Raw genomic sequence first — 19,594 nt, 5'->3', positions numbered from 1 at the left:
TACGAAGAGTTAAAGCTGCCAGCTGTGATGCCCTCATTTCTTTCACATTATCAATGAATGACCTGTTTCTCTCAACCACAAGACTAAATTATGATTTAGTGTCTTAAGAGCAAAAATAAGTAATAATGTTAAAAAACAGTAGGTGATGGTGTTTGGAGACTCCTGTGTGAGGACTGGGCCGATGTGGGGCTGTAGATATAGTTCGATATTAAAGTCACATTTGTATACAGTAACAGCACATGCAGAATTCCAGTTCCAGTCGAGATACCGCCGCAGTGAAGTCTGAGATAAGCGAGGTTAATACAGCACTTAACTTCCATGTTAAACAGGTTAAACTGTTTAAAGCCACAGCGCCAGTACAACAAACACACCCACTGTTCAACACAGACAGCTGCCGCCCGGCGCTGGAATCGATTTGGCTTTTCAAATGGGTGAAATGGCCAGGCAATATAAATCCATTTCCATTTTAAAAACTGTTATTTTGTAACAGGGAAGCTGCTTCAAAGGGATAAACTGGCATTATAAATGTTTCATAGAAGCATCTGTCGTCTATTAAAGTGGCACCGCAGGTTAGACTGAGGCGTGATCAAACTTCTGATGTACATGCAAAAAAATAATGAAAAGTCTGTGGTTAGATTCAGAGTGGCTATATTTCATGGTAGTTTAATACATCAAATTTCAACTAGATTAAACTCCCAACCACATCACTTTCTTTTTCTTCTACTTTTCTTTACTGCTGACGATTGATCCCATTCAGTGTGATCCATGCAACATGACAATGACGCTGATTTGCTGGATATGGGCCTCTACTATAAGTCAATTCACTATGGGTTTCAATTAATTGTATTTAATGTGTCAGATTTAATTAAAAACAAACACAAGCGCTTTTCTTACAAAAAAAAAAGTGGTTTATTTTACATTCATGGAATAACAGTGACACATCTGCAGAGAACATCGAACTGAACTCCGAGGAGGATTGTGGGAGTTGCTGTTGCACTTCAGCTCGGTAAGAAGCTGCTGTCAGTCCGAGCCTGTGAAGTCGGGGGGAAGGATTACTTCATTCTGAAGTCTTCGGGTCTGTGGAGATAAAAGGGAGATAACAGAAATTGCACACAGGTCAATACAGATACTTGATTAGAAAACAAAGATCTGTGGGGGAATTCTGGCCTAGAAAGCGGGATTTGACAGCCCCTGTGTGTGTGTCATGATGGAGCTCGTTTCCAAAGCATTTAAGGGCTTCTTTTGTTCTATGTAGTAAAGACAGTTGGGATTTTTTTGTAATTGGTTCTATATTTAACAGTGAAATTGAAAGGCTATACAGTGGATCATGAAAGCAATACAATGTCCCTGACTCCGCTTCGACCCGATAATAATATATACAGTATATAATCCTTCAATTGTTATAATGGAAGATCATTCACTGCACTGGCTTAATTTCCCTTTCATATACATATGTGGCACTGAAAATTCACTGTGGATTGAATTGTGTCAGCGATTCACACTCTTAAAATACAGAAAAGCCTCTGCTGCCGAGATAGGGATCTGCTTTGGGAAAAGATTATTTAAATGATGGCTTTATTGAGGATTAAACGGATGAGCCCTTATTCAACAGGAAGGCAAATGGCAGGGTGCGGCGTACTTTCAAATCAGGTTAAAACAGGTGGGCTCCGCTGGCTTTAGAAACTAAAAAACAAACACAAAGAGCTTGCAGAGTCAATTGAATGTGCCCCTAGTGTGTGTGTGTGTGTGTGTGTGTGTGTGTGTGTGTGTAGGTGTGTGTAGGTGTGTGTAGGCTGTCCCAGAAGGTTCAGATTAGAGGACTGATCAGGCCACGCGCAGCAGGGTGGGAAAATAACTCGGGCATCCTTAGATCTCTTCACAATCCAGCAACAACAACACCACCAAAATACAGGACATTTCAAACCCCAGACCACAACAAAACAGCTTTTACTCCAGACACCCCGAGGCCACAGTCTGGTGCGGAGGACTCGGTTGGCACTTTAAGATGGTAGTAATGCTTGACCTTGAGGGACTCACAGTGTGGGCAGCGAAGATCACACACCGTTCGTGATTTATTTGTTTATTAGTGTAATCGTCTGATACAGGTATTTCTGCTGAGGTTCCAGTTGGACATAAAAAACACCTGTGATTTGTGTTTAAGTGGAGAACAGTAAATAACTTCATAGGATACGACATACTGTATAATGCAAGATATAGTATTGTACAAGAAATACAGGCGGCAGGACAAATGGTTTACTTGCTTTAATTGGGGGAGCAAAATGACTGGGACGTGGAGGTGTGAGTCTGTCGGCAGCGGATTGAAAAAAAAAAAACAGTCGTTGGCTAGAAATTGAAATGCAGGAGGTGCAGGTCCACAGATACCTCCTCACAGAGCCTGTCATTACAATTCCAATTAGAGTCACGGCTGAACCGAGAGAAAGAGAAAGTATGAAGTGTCGAAACGAGCTGGAGGAGAAATCGCCGCTGTGGTCTTGCAGCATGGGAGCCCAATAGAAATCCCTTCATGTCCTAATGACCCACATGCGGTTTCAATTTCACACGAGACGACAACAACTAAAAGAGCCCCCCCGCGCCAGGGTCTCTGGCATTGTAGCAGAGCCGCTGTAGAGAGAACTGTTCGGCCCTCTGAAGCTTTTTAAGTGTGTAGCTGGGTTTTTAACAGCGGCTGACTCGAGCGTTCTGAAATATGACTTGCGCTTCATTCAAATACGGAGGGAGGAGAGCAAGGGGGGAGGGGAGCAGGGAGAGGGGAGGTAGTTCAGATTTATGGGGAACTGCTTATTCACACCATTCTGGACAATAAAACCCCCGCTCCCATTTTCCTGAATGATTTAGGACAAAACTGCCATCTGCGTTTTGTCTAACTCCTCAGTAAAGGGGAGAGAAGCTATTGTGGGATGATGGGTTGAAAATGAGCCCGAGAAACTTGAAGCAAGAGAAACACCAGCCAGGGAATGCTGTACTGCCAAGTTCCGCACCCCCATTTCAGTCAGTGTGTGTAGACGATATAACAATTAAAAACCTATGCCAAAACTGGTAGAACTGTATATTTGACTATATTTGAAGTGAAAACAAACAGAAGTTTTGTCTGCTGAACACAAACTGTTGTAAATAAACAAACCAGCTCCCAACTCTGACCTCTCAACCACAACTATGGACATAAAGAAGTCCTCAATTTCTGAGCGATCCTGGCATCATTACTCATTCAAACACTTAATAAGTAATCCCCTTCAGTGGCTTCAGACACACCTCGAATGAACTCAAACCTTCCTCTGCATTAACAGCACAGTGCAACGGTAACGATTGAATGGAAGGCCGACAGTAAAAGGCACTGATGACAGAACAGGAGATGGTTAAAATACTAGTCAGCATGAACGAGGGATGACAAACGAGTATGCCATACCACATTCCTCCAGGTAAATGTGTCAGCCAATACTTTGGGCGAGTCCAGGCGGTAGAGTGCAGTGAAATCAAATTAAATTGGAGGATGGTTTTTACCCAATACCGATCTGCTCAGGCCCTATCAGTCACCGCAACGATAACAGAAGTTCAAAGAATGAAAGAGAAAATCAAAAGGATGTGTTGGAGTAACAAACGGGCCAAATCCACAGCGGAGCAGCAGTGCATACAGCAACCCCTGCCACAGTAGACTTAAACAATGGACAAAATCACAAGGCACCTACGCCCCTCTACTGTTTATTTTATTTTTAATGTATTCAATAACTGCTCAGCAGTCTAAGCATCTAAGATTAGGATGCCTCTGCTGAAATGAGCCACATGTCTGACAGCAGAGTAAGAAAAATATGTTCGCACGAGTTATTTCTCATGTGTGTGGGGTTACCGAATCTGTTATGTTGGAGCGTTTTGGATTGTCTCGGGCTCATTGGAAAGCATTATTGTTTTCGGAGTTTAAATCACTGCAAGGCTCACACTGAGCATTCCAGTTATTTCTTCATTTTGAACTTCTATAGGACATTTCACATTTTGATCCCTCATCAAAATATTCCATTCAAGACAGGGTCCTAATTCAGCTCCATTCATAATAAAGTTCCTTGTTTGCACAGTAACATGGGAGACGAGTTGCATTTATATCTGGTTTCTTCCCGACTGAGAAATTAAGCAAACTGTGCAGATGAATTTAGAAATGAAAAGTCTCTCCCACAGAAGGCAGCAATCTCTTCCCCGGTGAAGTGACTCTGTGATTTTTAAGTCACAGTGCTACATATTCAGAAAACTGATTTTCCTTGGCATCTTTCAGACCTGTGACATTCAAATGTCTGGCTTGCAGCCTAAAATTATTTGAGTGGACTCCTATAATCAAGTTCATTCGTACAGCTTTAAGGCCAAATATTTTACGTCAACGAAAACTTTGCATGTTCAATCATTTTCATGTAAATTAAGTTTAAGTAGCAGCATGTGTTTCTCTTTTTGCCACGTTTTTTAAGGTTCTTGAAAGAAAACACCAATATCATGAAGACTCAAATACTTCTATGGCATTTCTTCTATTTGTTTTTCCTACAATGCGATTGATTAACAATGTACTTTAATATAATTTACACACATTTCTCTACTTTTTGCTAGAATTCTACACTCCAGTTAAGGTATCATGAACCCACTTCAGTTATGTAGTCTATGACAAAAACAAAACTTATTATTAAAAATTATTACCCAAATATAAATTTAAGTTTGTTTTTCTACATTGTTATGCATTTTATTGTTTGGCTTGTTGATTGGATCAGGCCTTTTAGACGTTATCTCTAACCCTGTAGGTGTATTCAAAATACCTATACAATCTCACCCCTACTGTGGCATATCTTTATTGAAGTGGTTTTGGGGGGGTGCTGTTTGAATGCATTGCCATCATGCCCCTATTTTGACTTCAACATCTGCCTGCTTTTAAATTCCTGGCAACTACCCGGCTCTCCACATTGTATTTAAAGCGGGGCCTTTTTCTTCTCTGTCCAAGTCTTATTCCACACGTGACGTACAACAGAATGTAGCCCAGACACCGACCGGAGCCTTCTGTTTCACCAAAAAACTAATAAAACCCAACACAAAAACACTATTTTAAAGGACTGCTAAATCAGCAGTGCTAGTGGTCCAGTAAGAGAAAAATCATGTTAAAAATTAAAACCAAACCACACAACAGAGAGAAGCAATTACAGTCTGATATTAGTTACACAGCACACTCCATAGGGCACTTACTGACATTACAAGGAATGAGGGAGATGTATTACAAATTCGAACAGTTAGCTTGTTCCCCCCAAGTGTCCTTTTGTATTTTTTGTGGATTACAACCTTTTGTGGGAGGCAAGGAGTGTGTCATCTGCATAAACAAAACTGATCTGTTAAACACAAGTATCGCATATAGCACCTTTTTCTTTAAGTGGTGTATTCACTGTAGTGTATAAAGGTACTTTGTGCAACACTCTTAAATACTTAAAGGGTTAAAAAAAAAAAAAGTTATTTGACTGGCCACTGTACCACGATGGGTCCCATTTCAGTAGACGGCACATATATGAAATCCTAACCATTTTACTGTAGTCAAGGAATACTACTGAGCAAAACCCTGTAGTACGTACAGCCACAAAGACCGCACCAGTGGCAAGCATTTGTTTTATTTAGGGTTTGTTCTTTCCCATTGTTTTTTAGGAGGAAAACACTAAAATAAATCCATTTCCAATCATCAGTGTGTCTGTATTTTCCCCAAAAGTCATAAATACTCCCCATATTGGTACCAGATGTTGCAGACTCTTTTATAATGGTGGCGATCATAATACTGCAGTAGGGAAGTTGGAAATCTGCTGACCAGAGTTAAAACAATACAGATTTTTGAGGAGGGTGAAGACATGAATGTATTCTGTACGAAAGCAAGGGCCGACAACCAACTCTCTCGCCATTTGGAAAAATACAGGCCAGACACATTTCGGTCAACAGGGACTGCTGTTTTACTGCGAGTTGTCTGGGACGCAGTTTAAAGACTGTGAATAATAACCATTATCAACGGTAAAAAACAAGTACAAGATGTATTTTGGGGGTGAAAGAGCTACTGCATTTTATTTAATGTAGCTGTCTATTTATTTATGTTGGGGTTATACGTGCAAAACCACAGAAGTCTTTATAAGGAGGTCAGGGAATGCAGGTATAAATATAAACCAACAACGGCAGAGAATTGATACTGACCCCGATTCCTCGTTGGGCCTCTTTTAGGAGAAAACAATTAGCCAACAATTCCCAATATTTGACCACAGAGTCCCTTCATCCAAGTCTGTAAAGGAAAGGAATACGTCTCCCTGGCTATCTTTAAGATGAATTGAGTTGGGCAACAATTTCCAGTCTGGGCAGAACGCCTCCAAAGTGAGACGAGAAGTAGAGGTCCATTATTAAGGGCAATATTTCCTCAGTGTTAAGAAAATACAGTCTTTATTTAAACCAATGGTGTGTGGACAGTCCCTACATACACATACAGAACACCCAAATTCCACTACCTTTAAAAAGACCACAAATATCAAGGGATATTTACAGTCAGTATTTGAAAGGGGAACTGGACCCTTTAAAGTCATTAAAATGCAAAATGAGATCCATCTATCACAATGTTTCAACAGCTAAAAATTCAAATATAACAATAAATACACAGCGCCAACCGAGGAAGAAATCAGAGCTGTGACACAAAAAAAACACAACTTAATGGAGTGGTTTACTCTGGTGTGTTATTGGCCGAGACCGGTGTACAGACACTGCAGACAGACGTGAAACACACACCTCGGCCTTCTCCTCTAACGGGCCAGGTTTAATTCGATTTTCCCACTTTATAAATGTCCCATAAATTCTGTCCCCGCGCCCTTTATTGCAAAGGTTTATTTCCTGTGCGCTACGTGTTGGCAAGCACTTGACAAAATCTCTAATTCTGCACGTGTCGAGCACAGTTAGGGCTAGACACGTTTCGCCACCCGCAGTTGCTTTACTATAGATTGAAAACTCATTCAGATTCCATGTCAGCTGCTTGGGGAAAAAAGTTTTAATAAAAAAAAAAAAATGAAAAAACAGATAGCATCTTGCTCATTATCCTGGTAAATCTTGTTCCCCTTTCATATATTTAATTACACGCTACATAATTTAACTCAAAAGCACGGTTAATTACAGGAGCCAGATGCAGAGCTTAAAATGGAGATGTCTGCCCTTGATCGGAGCAGGTACCGTGTTGTTAACAAAGCACAATCAAATGACTGCAGGTATCAATCGGAACCGCGGGAGGGCAAATATATAGGTGTGGGTGTAAATCAATGTGGAATAGGAACTCCAGGGAGACCACAAACGCTTTCAAGTATGGCAACTTTGTCTGTACAGATTATACGTAGAGTTAATGAAAGAACCTAATGTTACATATCAAATATGACGGACATATAATTCCACCTGTGCCAAAATCAAATATAGAATTAACTTGCTGTAGAGTACCTGTGCTCGATTTAAGCAAACTGTCAGAGATTTTATAATGTCAGCCTCACCAATGTAGACTGGACTCTCAAAGAACAATATTGGCACGACTGAAATACACATGGTTTGTTTTGTTCTGAAAGCAAGCATATGGGAAGGATTGAGAAATATTGTTTTGGTTTGCTTTGCTGGTGGAAAAGTACTGTATCACTTCATTTCTGTGTGTGGGGGGGGTGCACACCTTTTTGGTAATGCTGGTGGTAAACCCTAGGTGGTCAAATATGATAGAATGTATTTTATGAGGCGAACTGAGATCAACGCTCTGTGGAAGAAGGAGGCGATGCATTCGCTTTGCATAACTCAGGGGGTTTGCTAAAGAAGGTCGAGTTACTCTGTACAATCTAGCAACGGGGGTACACCTACACTTCATCTTCATTAACAGGAATGAAGCCTTACAGCCAACAAATAGATCACTGGAGGACAGCTGCCATTGAGCTGGATGACAGACAGGGACACCTCCCCATCGTGTTGCCCGGTCACTGACGCAAAGGGAGAAGGGCAGCCCGGAAAACAGGGCCCTGCACTCCAGGACAAGAGAACAGTCAGTGAAGTCAAGACAGCGGGGTCGGATTTGGTCTACAGGAGTTGCCAGCTCCTGATCCCACACTAAAGCACTCCTGTATCCATCCCTGAGGCAACTCAAGCTAAAGGGGGCTTTAAGATCATTCAGAAAGTGCTGCAGAACGGGCTTTTTATTTTTAGGACAGACAAGATCCTTGTTCTGCCTGGGGCCAGCCGACCTGTTCACATTGCATTTGTTAACCTCTGGCCAAAGTTTTCCTCTGGGTTGAAAAGGTTGGTGGAGGGGTTGTATGCTTTGTCTTAATCAAAAAGAAAATTCTCAACGGTCGGAAAATCTCAGGGGTCACCCCAAGGCAAATGAGAAAGTGTAAAAAGCTCTTATGTTGAGATTGCTGGTGTGGTTTTGTTATAATTGACCCTGGGAGGCAACACAAACCAGCACAAAGTAATCTCAAGGACTCAGCCACTGCTGAAGATGTAAAGGAAAATTGGGGAAAAAACCCAAAAGCAGCTGAACAATAATAAATATAAAAGACCAGCTTAAATGCTGCCCTGAAGCTACCAATAAAAATTAAATAAAAGGTTTGATGGATCGTTAGTAACGGGACATCTTAGACAACTGGGGTAAATATTTCATTTAGAAATGTTTGAGTTCACGTTGGGGACCTCATACAGGAAATTGAGGGAAGCTGTACGGGAAATCACGCGAAAAATAAACAAACTCTTGAAAAAGTGCTTCTGGTCTTCTGCTACTGTTTATCATCCGGCAATCAAGAGAATAAGCTGTTACAGTCTGTCAAATGTGAACCATATGGACTACTGAAGAAATGCAGAGCAGACTTTGTTTGTTTCTTTGTTTGTTTTCACAGTGAAAACATGCTGAGCACACAACCTAAAAAACTTATGTCGGACTAGTCATTTACCTGTGAGGAGGTTTCAAAGCCACAGACGTAGACATGATATCTGCACACGTTTTCGACACCAGAGTGTCACAGGAAAACCCCACTTAGCTGCACCTAGTAATAAGAGGTACCAATGGGATTGTGGGAAATTCTACTGTAATTGCACTTGACACATGACACATGGTTTTTGCCCCAAATCAGAAGCTTAAAGGAAAATGGTTTAAATATTCCACATATCTTGGGGTTTGTTATCTTTAAATTCTAAAGTCTGCATATGCAAGACGATTTTACAATCAAGTCAATTCCATAATGAACGAAGATGGAGATACCATATCATTTGCCAAAGGAAAATCAAGAACTCTAAGGTTACTCAGCAGGTTACCTTGTCTGCAAAGGAGCTGACAAGGTCTACACTTATAGGTGTTGCTTTAAAGGCAAAAAGCAACCATCTCTATTCTTTAAAGAATGTAGCGCTACAACCAACACTTACTGTTGTTACTTAATGTTAGGCAACATCATAACTCATCTTTATGGACATTTTAATAAAATGGAAAGACATTTTGCTGCCAATGTCACAAAGTACAGGGTGCCTTTGGTCTCCTTTCTTATCTTCTTATATATAGGCTTGTAATAGATGGTAAATGAGCACCGGTGATGCTTCTTTACCATTTATCATAGCTTTCTGCTTAATTATATGGCGTAAGGAGCCCTAACTTGAACCAAAAAAGTTTTAATAGATTAAGGAATGCCTTGAGAATTCTAATAAACTGGTGAATGACCTTTTGAGATCTCTAAAACACCTGGCTGATTGTGACGATAATGTCTTACCTTTGAAGGCAGCAAAAATCAACGCGCTAAATAGTACATTTTCTTTTCTGTGCAATAACAATTATTTTTATGAGATGAATGGCAGTAAAAAAACATCTTCAGAGGGCTTTCATTGTGAGGGTCTTTGGTGTACCCTGAACAATAATAATCTTCTATTCTGACACATTTGTCAAAAAAGAACGTACAGGAACATGTATATCAGTGCACGTCTTGTGGGAGACTTATGGCAGATTTAATTTGATAGATTTCGTTGAGTGAATCCAAATGGATCCAAAGTTGATCTCAAAATACGTTCCAATTATGAAAGTCTCAGAAGGGTTTCAGGCTACACACGTTTCCCCTACACCCTAAGGAGACATTCCTTTCAAATTCAGACATTATTATATAACAGGAAAAAGATCGTTCTCTTGTCCCAAAAGAATTAACCGCTTCAGTCCAAAAACATGATACAGATCCAAGTGTGGGACAGGCCCTAATCAGAGAGATGTTAAGAACCAGAGATGTAAACAGAGAGATGTAACAGAGAATGCTACTGTAAGGAAACATAAAAAAAAACTAAAAAAATATATTTCTATGCTTTACACTTAAGTAAAATAAATGATCCACAGTTAACTTTTCTAGACTGCATTTATACAGTTGAACTTCTTGAAGAAGGAAAAAAAAAAGTACTTCAGGATTTTGGACATTTTATAGATAAATAAGCCACAGACAAAACAGAGCAACCAACACAGAAAAACATGTCCCTTGACAAGAAAGCATCCTACTACAATGAGGCACAATTGCTGGGAGGAGGATTTCTTCAATTCGTCAGTAATAAAGAGCTTTCACACCGCTTTCACACCGCACACACTCAATAAGTCAGTTGACTCAGCTGATGAAGAAGGAAGCGTCTTTGTAGTGCTAGTAATTTGTGGAGTTACAGTCAGCACCAGTTATCTTGAAGGCCTGTTTCCTTCGGCCAGTTCTAATTGAAGCTTAATTAAGGGGAACACATTCATGCCTTCTTTACACTAGGAAAGCTCTGTGCAGTACTTCTAACCCAATTCAGCACCCAGCCAGCTTCAGATATGCACCGTGGCTAGAGTTTATCAGGGTGGTTCTGGCTCAGCTCGGGTGTTAGCTATCGTAACACCCCCCCGTACTGCGAATTGTGCGCTAGTGAAAACGAGGCATTGCAAAAACAGTTGCAGGGTTTAAAAATAACACTGTAGTTTCCTCACAATTAAGTTGTGTTACTATCATTTATATACAGTGCTAAGTGTCTTAAAATTGGTTTACTCAGGAGTCATTATTTCACATATTAAAATTAAATTTGTTTCCTCCTAAAGGAAAGGCCAAGATTTTCAAATGGGCCCCAAATTCACATAATCACAGCACTCTGTGAAGTACTCTGGGAAAACAATAGATAGTGTTCCATGCCTCTGCTCCCACCCACATACCGAGTAGGTTAAGACGGGGATGTTATTTTCCTGCCAGTAAATACCTACTTTGTACTGTGCTAAGGTATAACGGAAAACCAAATGAAAACCCTCCATTCACACTGAGAAAAATTAAACCTTTTGGTATTGACCTTTTCATTTTTGCTTATAATCAGTTGCAAATGAAAACTAAACTACTTTTTTTTGTTTTCATTTTTTTTTTCTACCCCCTGTGGCATAGTGATGTTAAAGTAACACATTACAGATTTACATGAATGTTTAAAAGGAATATGTGGAGGGGGAAACAGAATATAGATAACATGCATTAATGAATTCAATGTGAAATTTACTAATGGCACCTGCGTTCGGAACTGCCATTTTCACTGTCATGTTAAATAGCCTCGCACTGCGAACAAAGCAGCAAATATTTCCCTTCATTCAATTGCTGTCAATGCATTAGTCGCTTCTTCAATTCCCCCGTTTCTCCGTTCCCTTCCGTGCCGAGGTCGAGAGACCCTGGTGGACACGGGCCCCATCACCTGAACACATCAGCTGAGCCTCATATAACACATAAAGAAGGCATCTTAAAAATCCAATCAGGTCTCTGCCCCCCACCTGCCTAGCGTGTTGCAACAACCCAAACTGCATGAAGTTACAGCAGTAAATCACTGCGAGGCAATGGAGCAAAAGAATAAACAGAGCACCAAGCGAAGAAAAAGCCTTCAAGATGATTAGTCAGCTTTCAGTTTTACTGCCCTGAAACTAATCCAGTGCAACAGTGGGACTTTTTCGCAGTTAAGGAGTTCTACCGTATTGATTTACAGGGTTATAAATCCTGCCTTAGTGTAAGCTAATCAAAAAAAATAATTGACACTTACGGAGTCCACAATCTGGGGAAGGCCTCACGCTCCTCCGGTGTGAACTCGCTCAGCTTTCTGGGCGGTGTCCTCGGCTGTGGAAGCTCTTCCGTTAGGTTTTTGAGGATGTCTTCTGGGATGACCTAAAATGAGAACCAGATCTTTCACTTGCACACACATTCATGTCTCTGAAGAAGCCTGCCACCTGCAACTCCGCTCCCTGAATACTGAACACCACAACACTGTTTGACTAGCACTATTCAATAACACTATGTTTATATATATTATCCACTCATGTAGTTTTAAAACAGAAAACTGCAGGGGGGAAAAATACATTGTTGCCATTAATGTTTGGCTTATTAACAGGAGTAGATAAAAAGTGGATCAAGAAACAGTCCTCCAAAGCAAATGACCCTAGTCTATATTCCTGCTGTTTTTCTGTCCATACATCTAGTTTAACAAATAGAAAAATCAGCCCATAAAATCTGTGCAAGGAAAAACATATCTATGCAAAGTATTACAGGATGAAATGCCGGCCATGGGAAATATGAACAGACTTACATCATCGGGGAAGAGGTGCAACCTTTGCATCATTGTCCGCCTGCTCAGGTTTCGGGGCAGCATCCCGTATATAGCCAACTTGATAATCTAAAGGCAAAAAGACTGGTCTCAGGTTTGGGTAAACTCTCAACATCTAGAAACCTCAATTTACCAGGCAATCTTCAACATCGTCAACAAAACCCTGACAATGATCTTTGCGAGATGTACTTTCCCACAGCTACACTGTATAGTCAGAGGTATTATGCCAAATACTATTTCTACTAATGTAAGTTTTTTATAAGCCATGCTTCTTTACAGACAAGCTGCTTTGTCATTACATTCAGAACTCTTTTTCTTACTTATTGATGATTTTTTCCGTTGTAACTGAACCATAACGAAAGCTGAAAATCCGAAACCCAATCGTTGTGGGTTACTGCAGCTTTGATGCTTGGGAACACTTGTTAAATGTGTTGATTAATTTTCTTTGACTTTGTGACCCAAGTGGAGAAAACTGATGACTGCACAATGTTTATTTAACCTTAATAGCCTTACCTTGCAATGAGTTGAAAAGTACTCAAAACACATAGCAGCCTACAGTACAGTATATCAAGACTTGTAATTGGAGAAATGTAACCTTCAATACAGTAATTTATTTATTTCTGTGCTGCAGTGTGCATACAAATTAAACAATGGCTTTTAACTCAGGTTCCCGAGAGTGAATATTACTAAATTTACAGGACACAAAGTTCTCCAAAATAAAACAATGTTAAACATCCAGGCCTTTTAGGTAATCATTAAGAAAGTCACTGCATCATAATAGGTAAATAGGTTAATGTATAATTATTAAGCGACTGCTGAACTTTTCCTTTTTCCTTTTTGGTTCAAATGGTAGAACATCTACTGACATACTTTAGGTTCTTGCTTAAATTGTTGAGCCATCTATGGCTCTACATTGCTCAAAAAACTATTTCATTGTCGAACACACTTTCATTCATATTTCAATGTAATTTACACTACCTAAATTAAAAATTGGCCTTTTCTGATTTTTTTTTTCTTCTCCATACATTTCTACTTTTCCACAACAAGTCACATCATGATCATAACTGGGTTAACAAAGAATTTAGGTCAGCTCATCTCCAGACTGATACAGAGTGGCAGATGTGTGCTTTTTTACTTATAGAACTGTCTATCTTAATTACTTTGTAATTTCAATGTGCAGCGCAGCATTATGTAACGACTCCAAGAACACAAAAACCGCCAGGTCCCCCTATAAAATGTGTTTATGGCCAACTTAGGATAACAAACCCTGAGTCATTCCTTCTCAAATAGATTTAGATGCCCCCAAAGATAACCCCAACAAAATACCATTAAACAAACCCATAACTTTTTCTGTTGATTTTGCCTGCATTGTTTTGAAGTGTGGGCCTACACAATAATAATATAACCCCCTTCTACATTTCTAGTGAAGACCTGGGCTGGGAATTAAAGAAATTTATCTCAATCTCAAAACAATGTCTTGACAGTTAATATTCCCTGGAATGTAATATCCAACACATTTCTAGTTCTGACACTAGCCGCTAATTATATAATAAATGTTCCTGGAAGGTTTCTGTGGGCTGAAAGCTTTCCTTGGGCCTACTAGTGTCTAGGACTTTCATCTTTAATTCAGTGGAGTGCTTTGTTTGTGTGCCTCCTGAGATATTTCTTATGAGGTAGTCTATACTATTTACATTCATTTTCCTAAGCATTTGATGCCTAGATCAACATTTTTCTGCACATACAGTGAAACCCACAAAGCAGAAAACGATCTTGCCCAACTTGTATAATGGCAAGTACCATTTGCTATATCTAAGAGAAGGTGTGTAGCATTATTAGCCACCAAAAAAAAAAGTTATTCTAAATGGGTTTGTGGGACTGGAGCCTTTTAAGGATATACGCAGCTGAATTTCATTAAAATAAAAATATCTAGTATTTACCCAGCTGGAAAAAATGTCTACAGGAATGTTTTGGGAAATGGCCGAAGGAAAGAGCAGACTACAGCAGAACCAGGAGTAACTGGAAATTACTGGACCCCACTCCCCCAAGTTTATGATGTGGCAAGTGGAAAAATGAGACAGCTGTGTCAAGACCTTACTCAAGACAAAAGACCTGCACAATGTGAAGCAGTGTTAAACACTTTACACAACTACTGAAATCCTGTCACTTTCCATCCTGTACATAAACCTGACTGTCTAAAGGGGATTTCAATTAAGCCAATTCATTCACCTTGTGATTCTCTAAATACGACTGATCTTCCTGCTTTTTGAGGAAAGCCTGCTTAATTTGCTGATCCTGACTCTTAAGACAGCATTCTCGCAGACTTTGAGAAAATGTGACCGTGTTATCAAATGAAACGGAAGAGAGGAAAAGTAAAATGCAGCACTGACACTTGGTTCTGGTCTACTGTGTTCTTTCTTTATAGCCTCAGAGACATCTTACACTCTACCTGTAAATCTTCTATTAAACGGTTTCTTCAAATTAATGTAGCGTGACTAATTGTACAATTCCAAGGGTGAGCACAATGCAAGCGTGTAACTCTACAGTACAATTTGCATAAAACGTGTTAATAAATTCACTTATAAATACATACTCATCAGAATAATAATAAAACCTTCCGTCAGAAATCCTGACAGTTATATGATAATTTGATTTGTGTCTACGGGTATACAGCCAGAGGTATTATGATGCATCTGATATTGCAATTAGTATTATTATCGAGTTGAATAATGTTTTTTTAATGTTTATGATTATGGATTATTATAGATTTCCATTTTTGTTCCAGGAAAATTCTAGAATTGGAAAGATACAAAATGTGCGAAAGAGGTGGCAGTGGATATTTTTTTTTTTATATGTTATGATACAGCGCCCTCTAAAGACATATTGCACAACTGCAGGGCATACAAGGTGTTTCTGCAGCAGGCATGTCCATTGGACCTCTGACTCTACTAAAGACTATCTGCAGGAGGTTCTTTAAAGGTAAGAACAAGCACATTTATCTTAGACCTAACAGCTACAGTTCCAATGTATTAAAATATCTATCCTTCCAGTAAAAAAAAAAACGTTACATATTAGGAATACATAAAACAGGACAATGTAAAAGATTGTGATATTGAATATAAAGTGCTTAGAGAGTTACAGTGTTTATTATTATGAAACAAGGGAATTGTTGAAGATTAGATTTTAACATTCACTATAATTTCAGTAAGATGACAAAAGCAAGTACACCACTAACTATTAGAAACTGGGTTTGTGAATGCGGTACCCACACAGACAGACTAACACTGGGTCTTTTAGCCACATCTTCAACTGCAAATTGCCTAAAATGTGTTCTGCAGCTCCTCTATGCTAAATTAGCTCCAATTATAATCTATACAGACCAAGAGATGTACTTACTGCTTTGGGGTCCTTCTGGTGAAGTTGGGCTGCTGTCACTTGTTTAAATCCCCCTGGATATCTATGAACAGACAATACCTCAATTTAACAGTTTTCTGTTCTCTTCAGATATGGCTAATTATACAAACTGAATGAAAGGATCACATCACAGCTACTTTAAGAAAAACGTGCGGATTGAAGTGTAAGTTTCATGATTAGTATTCCAATGATTTTATGGTGACTACACAAAACAAACACACATTTATTTAATTGGTCCTGCCTTTGTCTTCTTCTTTCTTTATTTATCCCACATTCTGTGACTTTGAAGAGACATTTCAGTGAATTACAACAATAAAATCCAGTTTCTCTGCAAACCACTCTTGAAACCAGTCTCATGAAGCAGGAGGAACTCATCTTATTAAGTGTGACATCCTGTCTGTGCAAAGGTAAGACTGTGCTTTAGTGAAACAGGCTGATGTCTGAGAGCTCTAATCAGAGAACTGTGATACTTACCCAGTATGAGAGGAGTACACTTTCTGTTCCCATTTATTTCCAGAGAATGCGATATGTCTGGTGTTCATAACGACCACATGGTCTCCACAATCACCTAGAACAAACGCGGAACACCAGGACATATACAACGTCAAAGATCTGCTGACTGTTAAATTAATCTAATCTCTATTAGTCAGTGACTTGAGGAGAAGATGCAAACTAAAAGGTAGGAGTAGTTCAGAAACATCTTAAATTAGAAATTAATAACCACAATTAATTAGTGATACAAAACACGTTGCAAGAGGTTTTTAGTTTTGTTTGTACGATGAAGAGGAAAACTTTTACACTTGCCTTTCATTTACAAATCACTCAGCTCGGGGGGAAAAAAGACAAATCTACAAATGGCTTGCTACACATAATAGAATATACCGCACCAATTTTATATAGCTTTGTAAAAGATCTGTAGCCATGAATTTGATCAAAGGTCTGTCTTTCAGGCATCAAGACTAAGACAAAATGCTACCTACTATACCACTATTTCTAAATTATTAACTCGCAGGTCTGGATACACTGGTGTACAGTAATACATCAATCTACATCCAATTGATCAAATTTAATTAAATACCTACAGCACTGTACAATAGGTTATAGAATATACAATAAATTTCAGCCACTGTTCTGCTGCAGGAAATGTTCCATCCAATACAAGGTTATTCATGATTTACAGCTGAAAAATCAGGATTGGCCTAAAGTGCAAAATTACCATACTCTGGAGGTTTCTTCACACCCTAAGGCAAGAAAGAGACGAGTTCTAGCGAGAGGTCACTATCTCTGTACAGGCTGCTGGAATATTTTATATCAAGTGCATTCTCTCTGCATTTTTTTTTTTTGTACTTGTTGTCCCGCTATACGTGATATGTATGGATAAGAAGTATAAACCTAAGCTGAAGCAACCACCCAACATCTTACAGAACACTCGAGTAAGAGGCAGAGAAACAAGACATACACGTTTGCCCCTCACAGATTACAAATCTAAAACTGCAACAGTCTATTCTTCCCAGTTATTTTCAAAAAGACCTGCATTTTCTTCACCTGGTCCAAATGTGCTTAATAATCAATAATAATAATAGTCAAACTATGACAGTGTCATTCACACTAACATTACGTTACTAGTTTTTGTAAATTTTTCTCTTCCCTAATCAGTTTTGTATAATGATTTGGTACACTATCCCAGCAGTTAAGTATAATATATTTTAGTTTATTGCCGTTGTTGAAATCACATTTTAAAGTTTGATTGCAGCAATACTTCCTTTCTCCTTTTCTCTCTTGGGCTTTGAAATTACAAGAAACAAAGCTGGTTGACAAGCCTAATGGAATACACATTACTGTCAGCTTGAACATCATTTCACATATATCTGCTGAGACAAATGCCTTTCAACATCTAGATTGCCTCTGCTGGAGTTAATTATTTTAGCCAACTTAAATGATGACACTTTTAAGGAAAGGGTTATTACAAGCCTGCAGCTATTCTTTGTCAAAGTATGACATATCATAACCTATGATAAACCCTGGGGGACATGTAGAATGGTCTGGCCCCCAATACATCAATCCCCCCCAATCCCAATCTGAATACTTTGACAGCAGGGAAAATAAATGATGAATAAGAAAATGTGGTTTAATTCTACCTGCTACAAAAGGGGGAGAGAGTTCTTTACAGCTGCTTTAGCATATTCAATAAAACTGAATGGAATACTTTTTTGGGTGGGGAGACTAAGTTCATTTTAAAATAAAATTATCACAATGAATAAAATGTAAACGTCAATGAAGAAATTAGCACTGTTTTTGTAGGAGAGACCTAGAACAGGGAAATTAGGGCACAAAACAGAGATTTTGTTTCTAAAAATGATGTAGGAAATTCCAAACTTGCTTACAGCATAAACTATTTCATATTATTGTTGGTATTTGTTTTATTATTAACACTACTTACACAGTGCTCTATAAAAAATAAATCAGAGAAACTTCAAGTCAGGTTTAACTGAAGAGTAACGAGTCCATCTAGTGGCCATTGGGTTACATGTATTAAACGCATTACTAAGGACTTTCTGAAGTGCATTACTGCAGGTCTGTCATATTGAACCTCCGTGGCATGTTGCAGATATTGTCACAGTGATTTTAAATCTAGATCATTATTTCAAAGACTGGACTTGATTAAATGTAAAGGGCTTCTTGCGCTAATCCAAAGTAGAGTATTTCTTGTTATTAATTGTATTATTTCATCATGGTCTGATAGGAATTTGCCTGTTTGACTATTACCCCGCTATCTGTCAGATCCAAGTGACGGTTCCCAGGCTGCTTACGTTCAGGACAGTTTCCTATGATGACAATATAGCCTACTTTACTTACTCAGGGCATGGTAAATAGGTTTATGTTTCCCTTGTAGTCTGACTGAACACATGGTGGCAATTTTCCCAGGTGGCTGCATCTTGGCATCAATTAAATACCACGACCTGGCAAATGTGGCCCATTGCTGTAAATAGACAATAAATCATACATACTTACAGAATACACATTAAGTATACATCATACAACCTTACATTCTGTACAGCATCCAATAATTCCAGTATACACATTATGAAAATCGCAGTTTTTATACATTTAAAAGCAAACAAGTCACAAAGTAATGAGACACAAACTACAATTCCCACATAATATATTTTCATACCATATTGTAGTGCCCTGTGTCGGGAATTTTAGTATGGACTTTATCATGACATATCTCCCGAGTCACAACATGTTTAAAACGTAAGCATTCGGGCATCTAATCCAGTCATTCATATCACAGCAGGAAAAGCTCATCACCGCATCTTACCTGTGCTGATTTGGTAAAACTGGCCATTGTCAAAGGAGGTCAATAAATGGAAAACCTCAGCATCAATTTGACCCCAACACAGGCATCACACGGACTTGGTTTACTTGACAAAACCGATACATGTGTCCTTGCGTCTGTCGTCCCCGGAACATGTCGTATATTTCCGGCGCTGGTCAGCCGGGTACTCGAGTCGGTGAAGCAGACTGTTCTCAGAAAATAAATGACTGACTGTCACACTAA

General features: G+C 39.1%; 1 protein-coding gene across 1 annotated transcript; it reads right to left on the bottom strand.

The window, feature by feature from the left end:
• Positions 1–885: 885 nt before the first annotated feature.
• Positions 886–19,570, bottom strand: mrpl13 (mitochondrial ribosomal protein L13). The gene is made up of 7 exons (XM_066690857.1): positions 19,355–19,570; positions 18,889–19,012; positions 16,507–16,600; positions 16,015–16,075; positions 12,604–12,690; positions 12,064–12,185; positions 886–1,077 (listed from the first exon to the last, which is right to left on the bottom strand). The coding sequence occupies exons 1-7, from the start codon at positions 19,379–19,381 to the stop codon at positions 1,053–1,055; spliced, it is 540 nt and encodes a 179-aa protein (XP_066546954.1). The 5' UTR covers positions 19,382–19,570; the 3' UTR covers positions 886–1,052.
• Positions 19,571–19,594: the final 24 nt, after the last annotated feature.

The sequence above is a fragment of the Amia ocellicauda genome, chromosome 18, assembly GCF_036373705.1.
Source record: "Amia ocellicauda isolate fAmiCal2 chromosome 18, fAmiCal2.hap1, whole genome shotgun sequence".
NCBI lineage: Eukaryota > Metazoa > Chordata > Actinopteri > Amiiformes > Amiidae > Amia > Amia ocellicauda.
This window is presented reverse-complemented; position numbering and strand designations above follow the sequence as displayed.

Bases quoted from the DNA above. Each gene is read 5' to 3' on its own strand.
- mrpl13 (XM_066690857.1), bottom strand. From the start codon at position 19,381: ATGGCCAGTTTTACCAAATCAGCACAG. The intron at 19,013-19,354 runs GTAAGATGCGGT...GTCTATTTACAG, and splicing joins GTTTTACCAAATCAGCACAG to CAATGGGCCACATTTGCCAG. The intron at 16,601-18,888 runs GTAAGTAAAGTA...CGTTTGTTCTAG, and splicing joins ACCTATTTACCATGCCCTGA to GTGATTGTGGAGACCATGTG.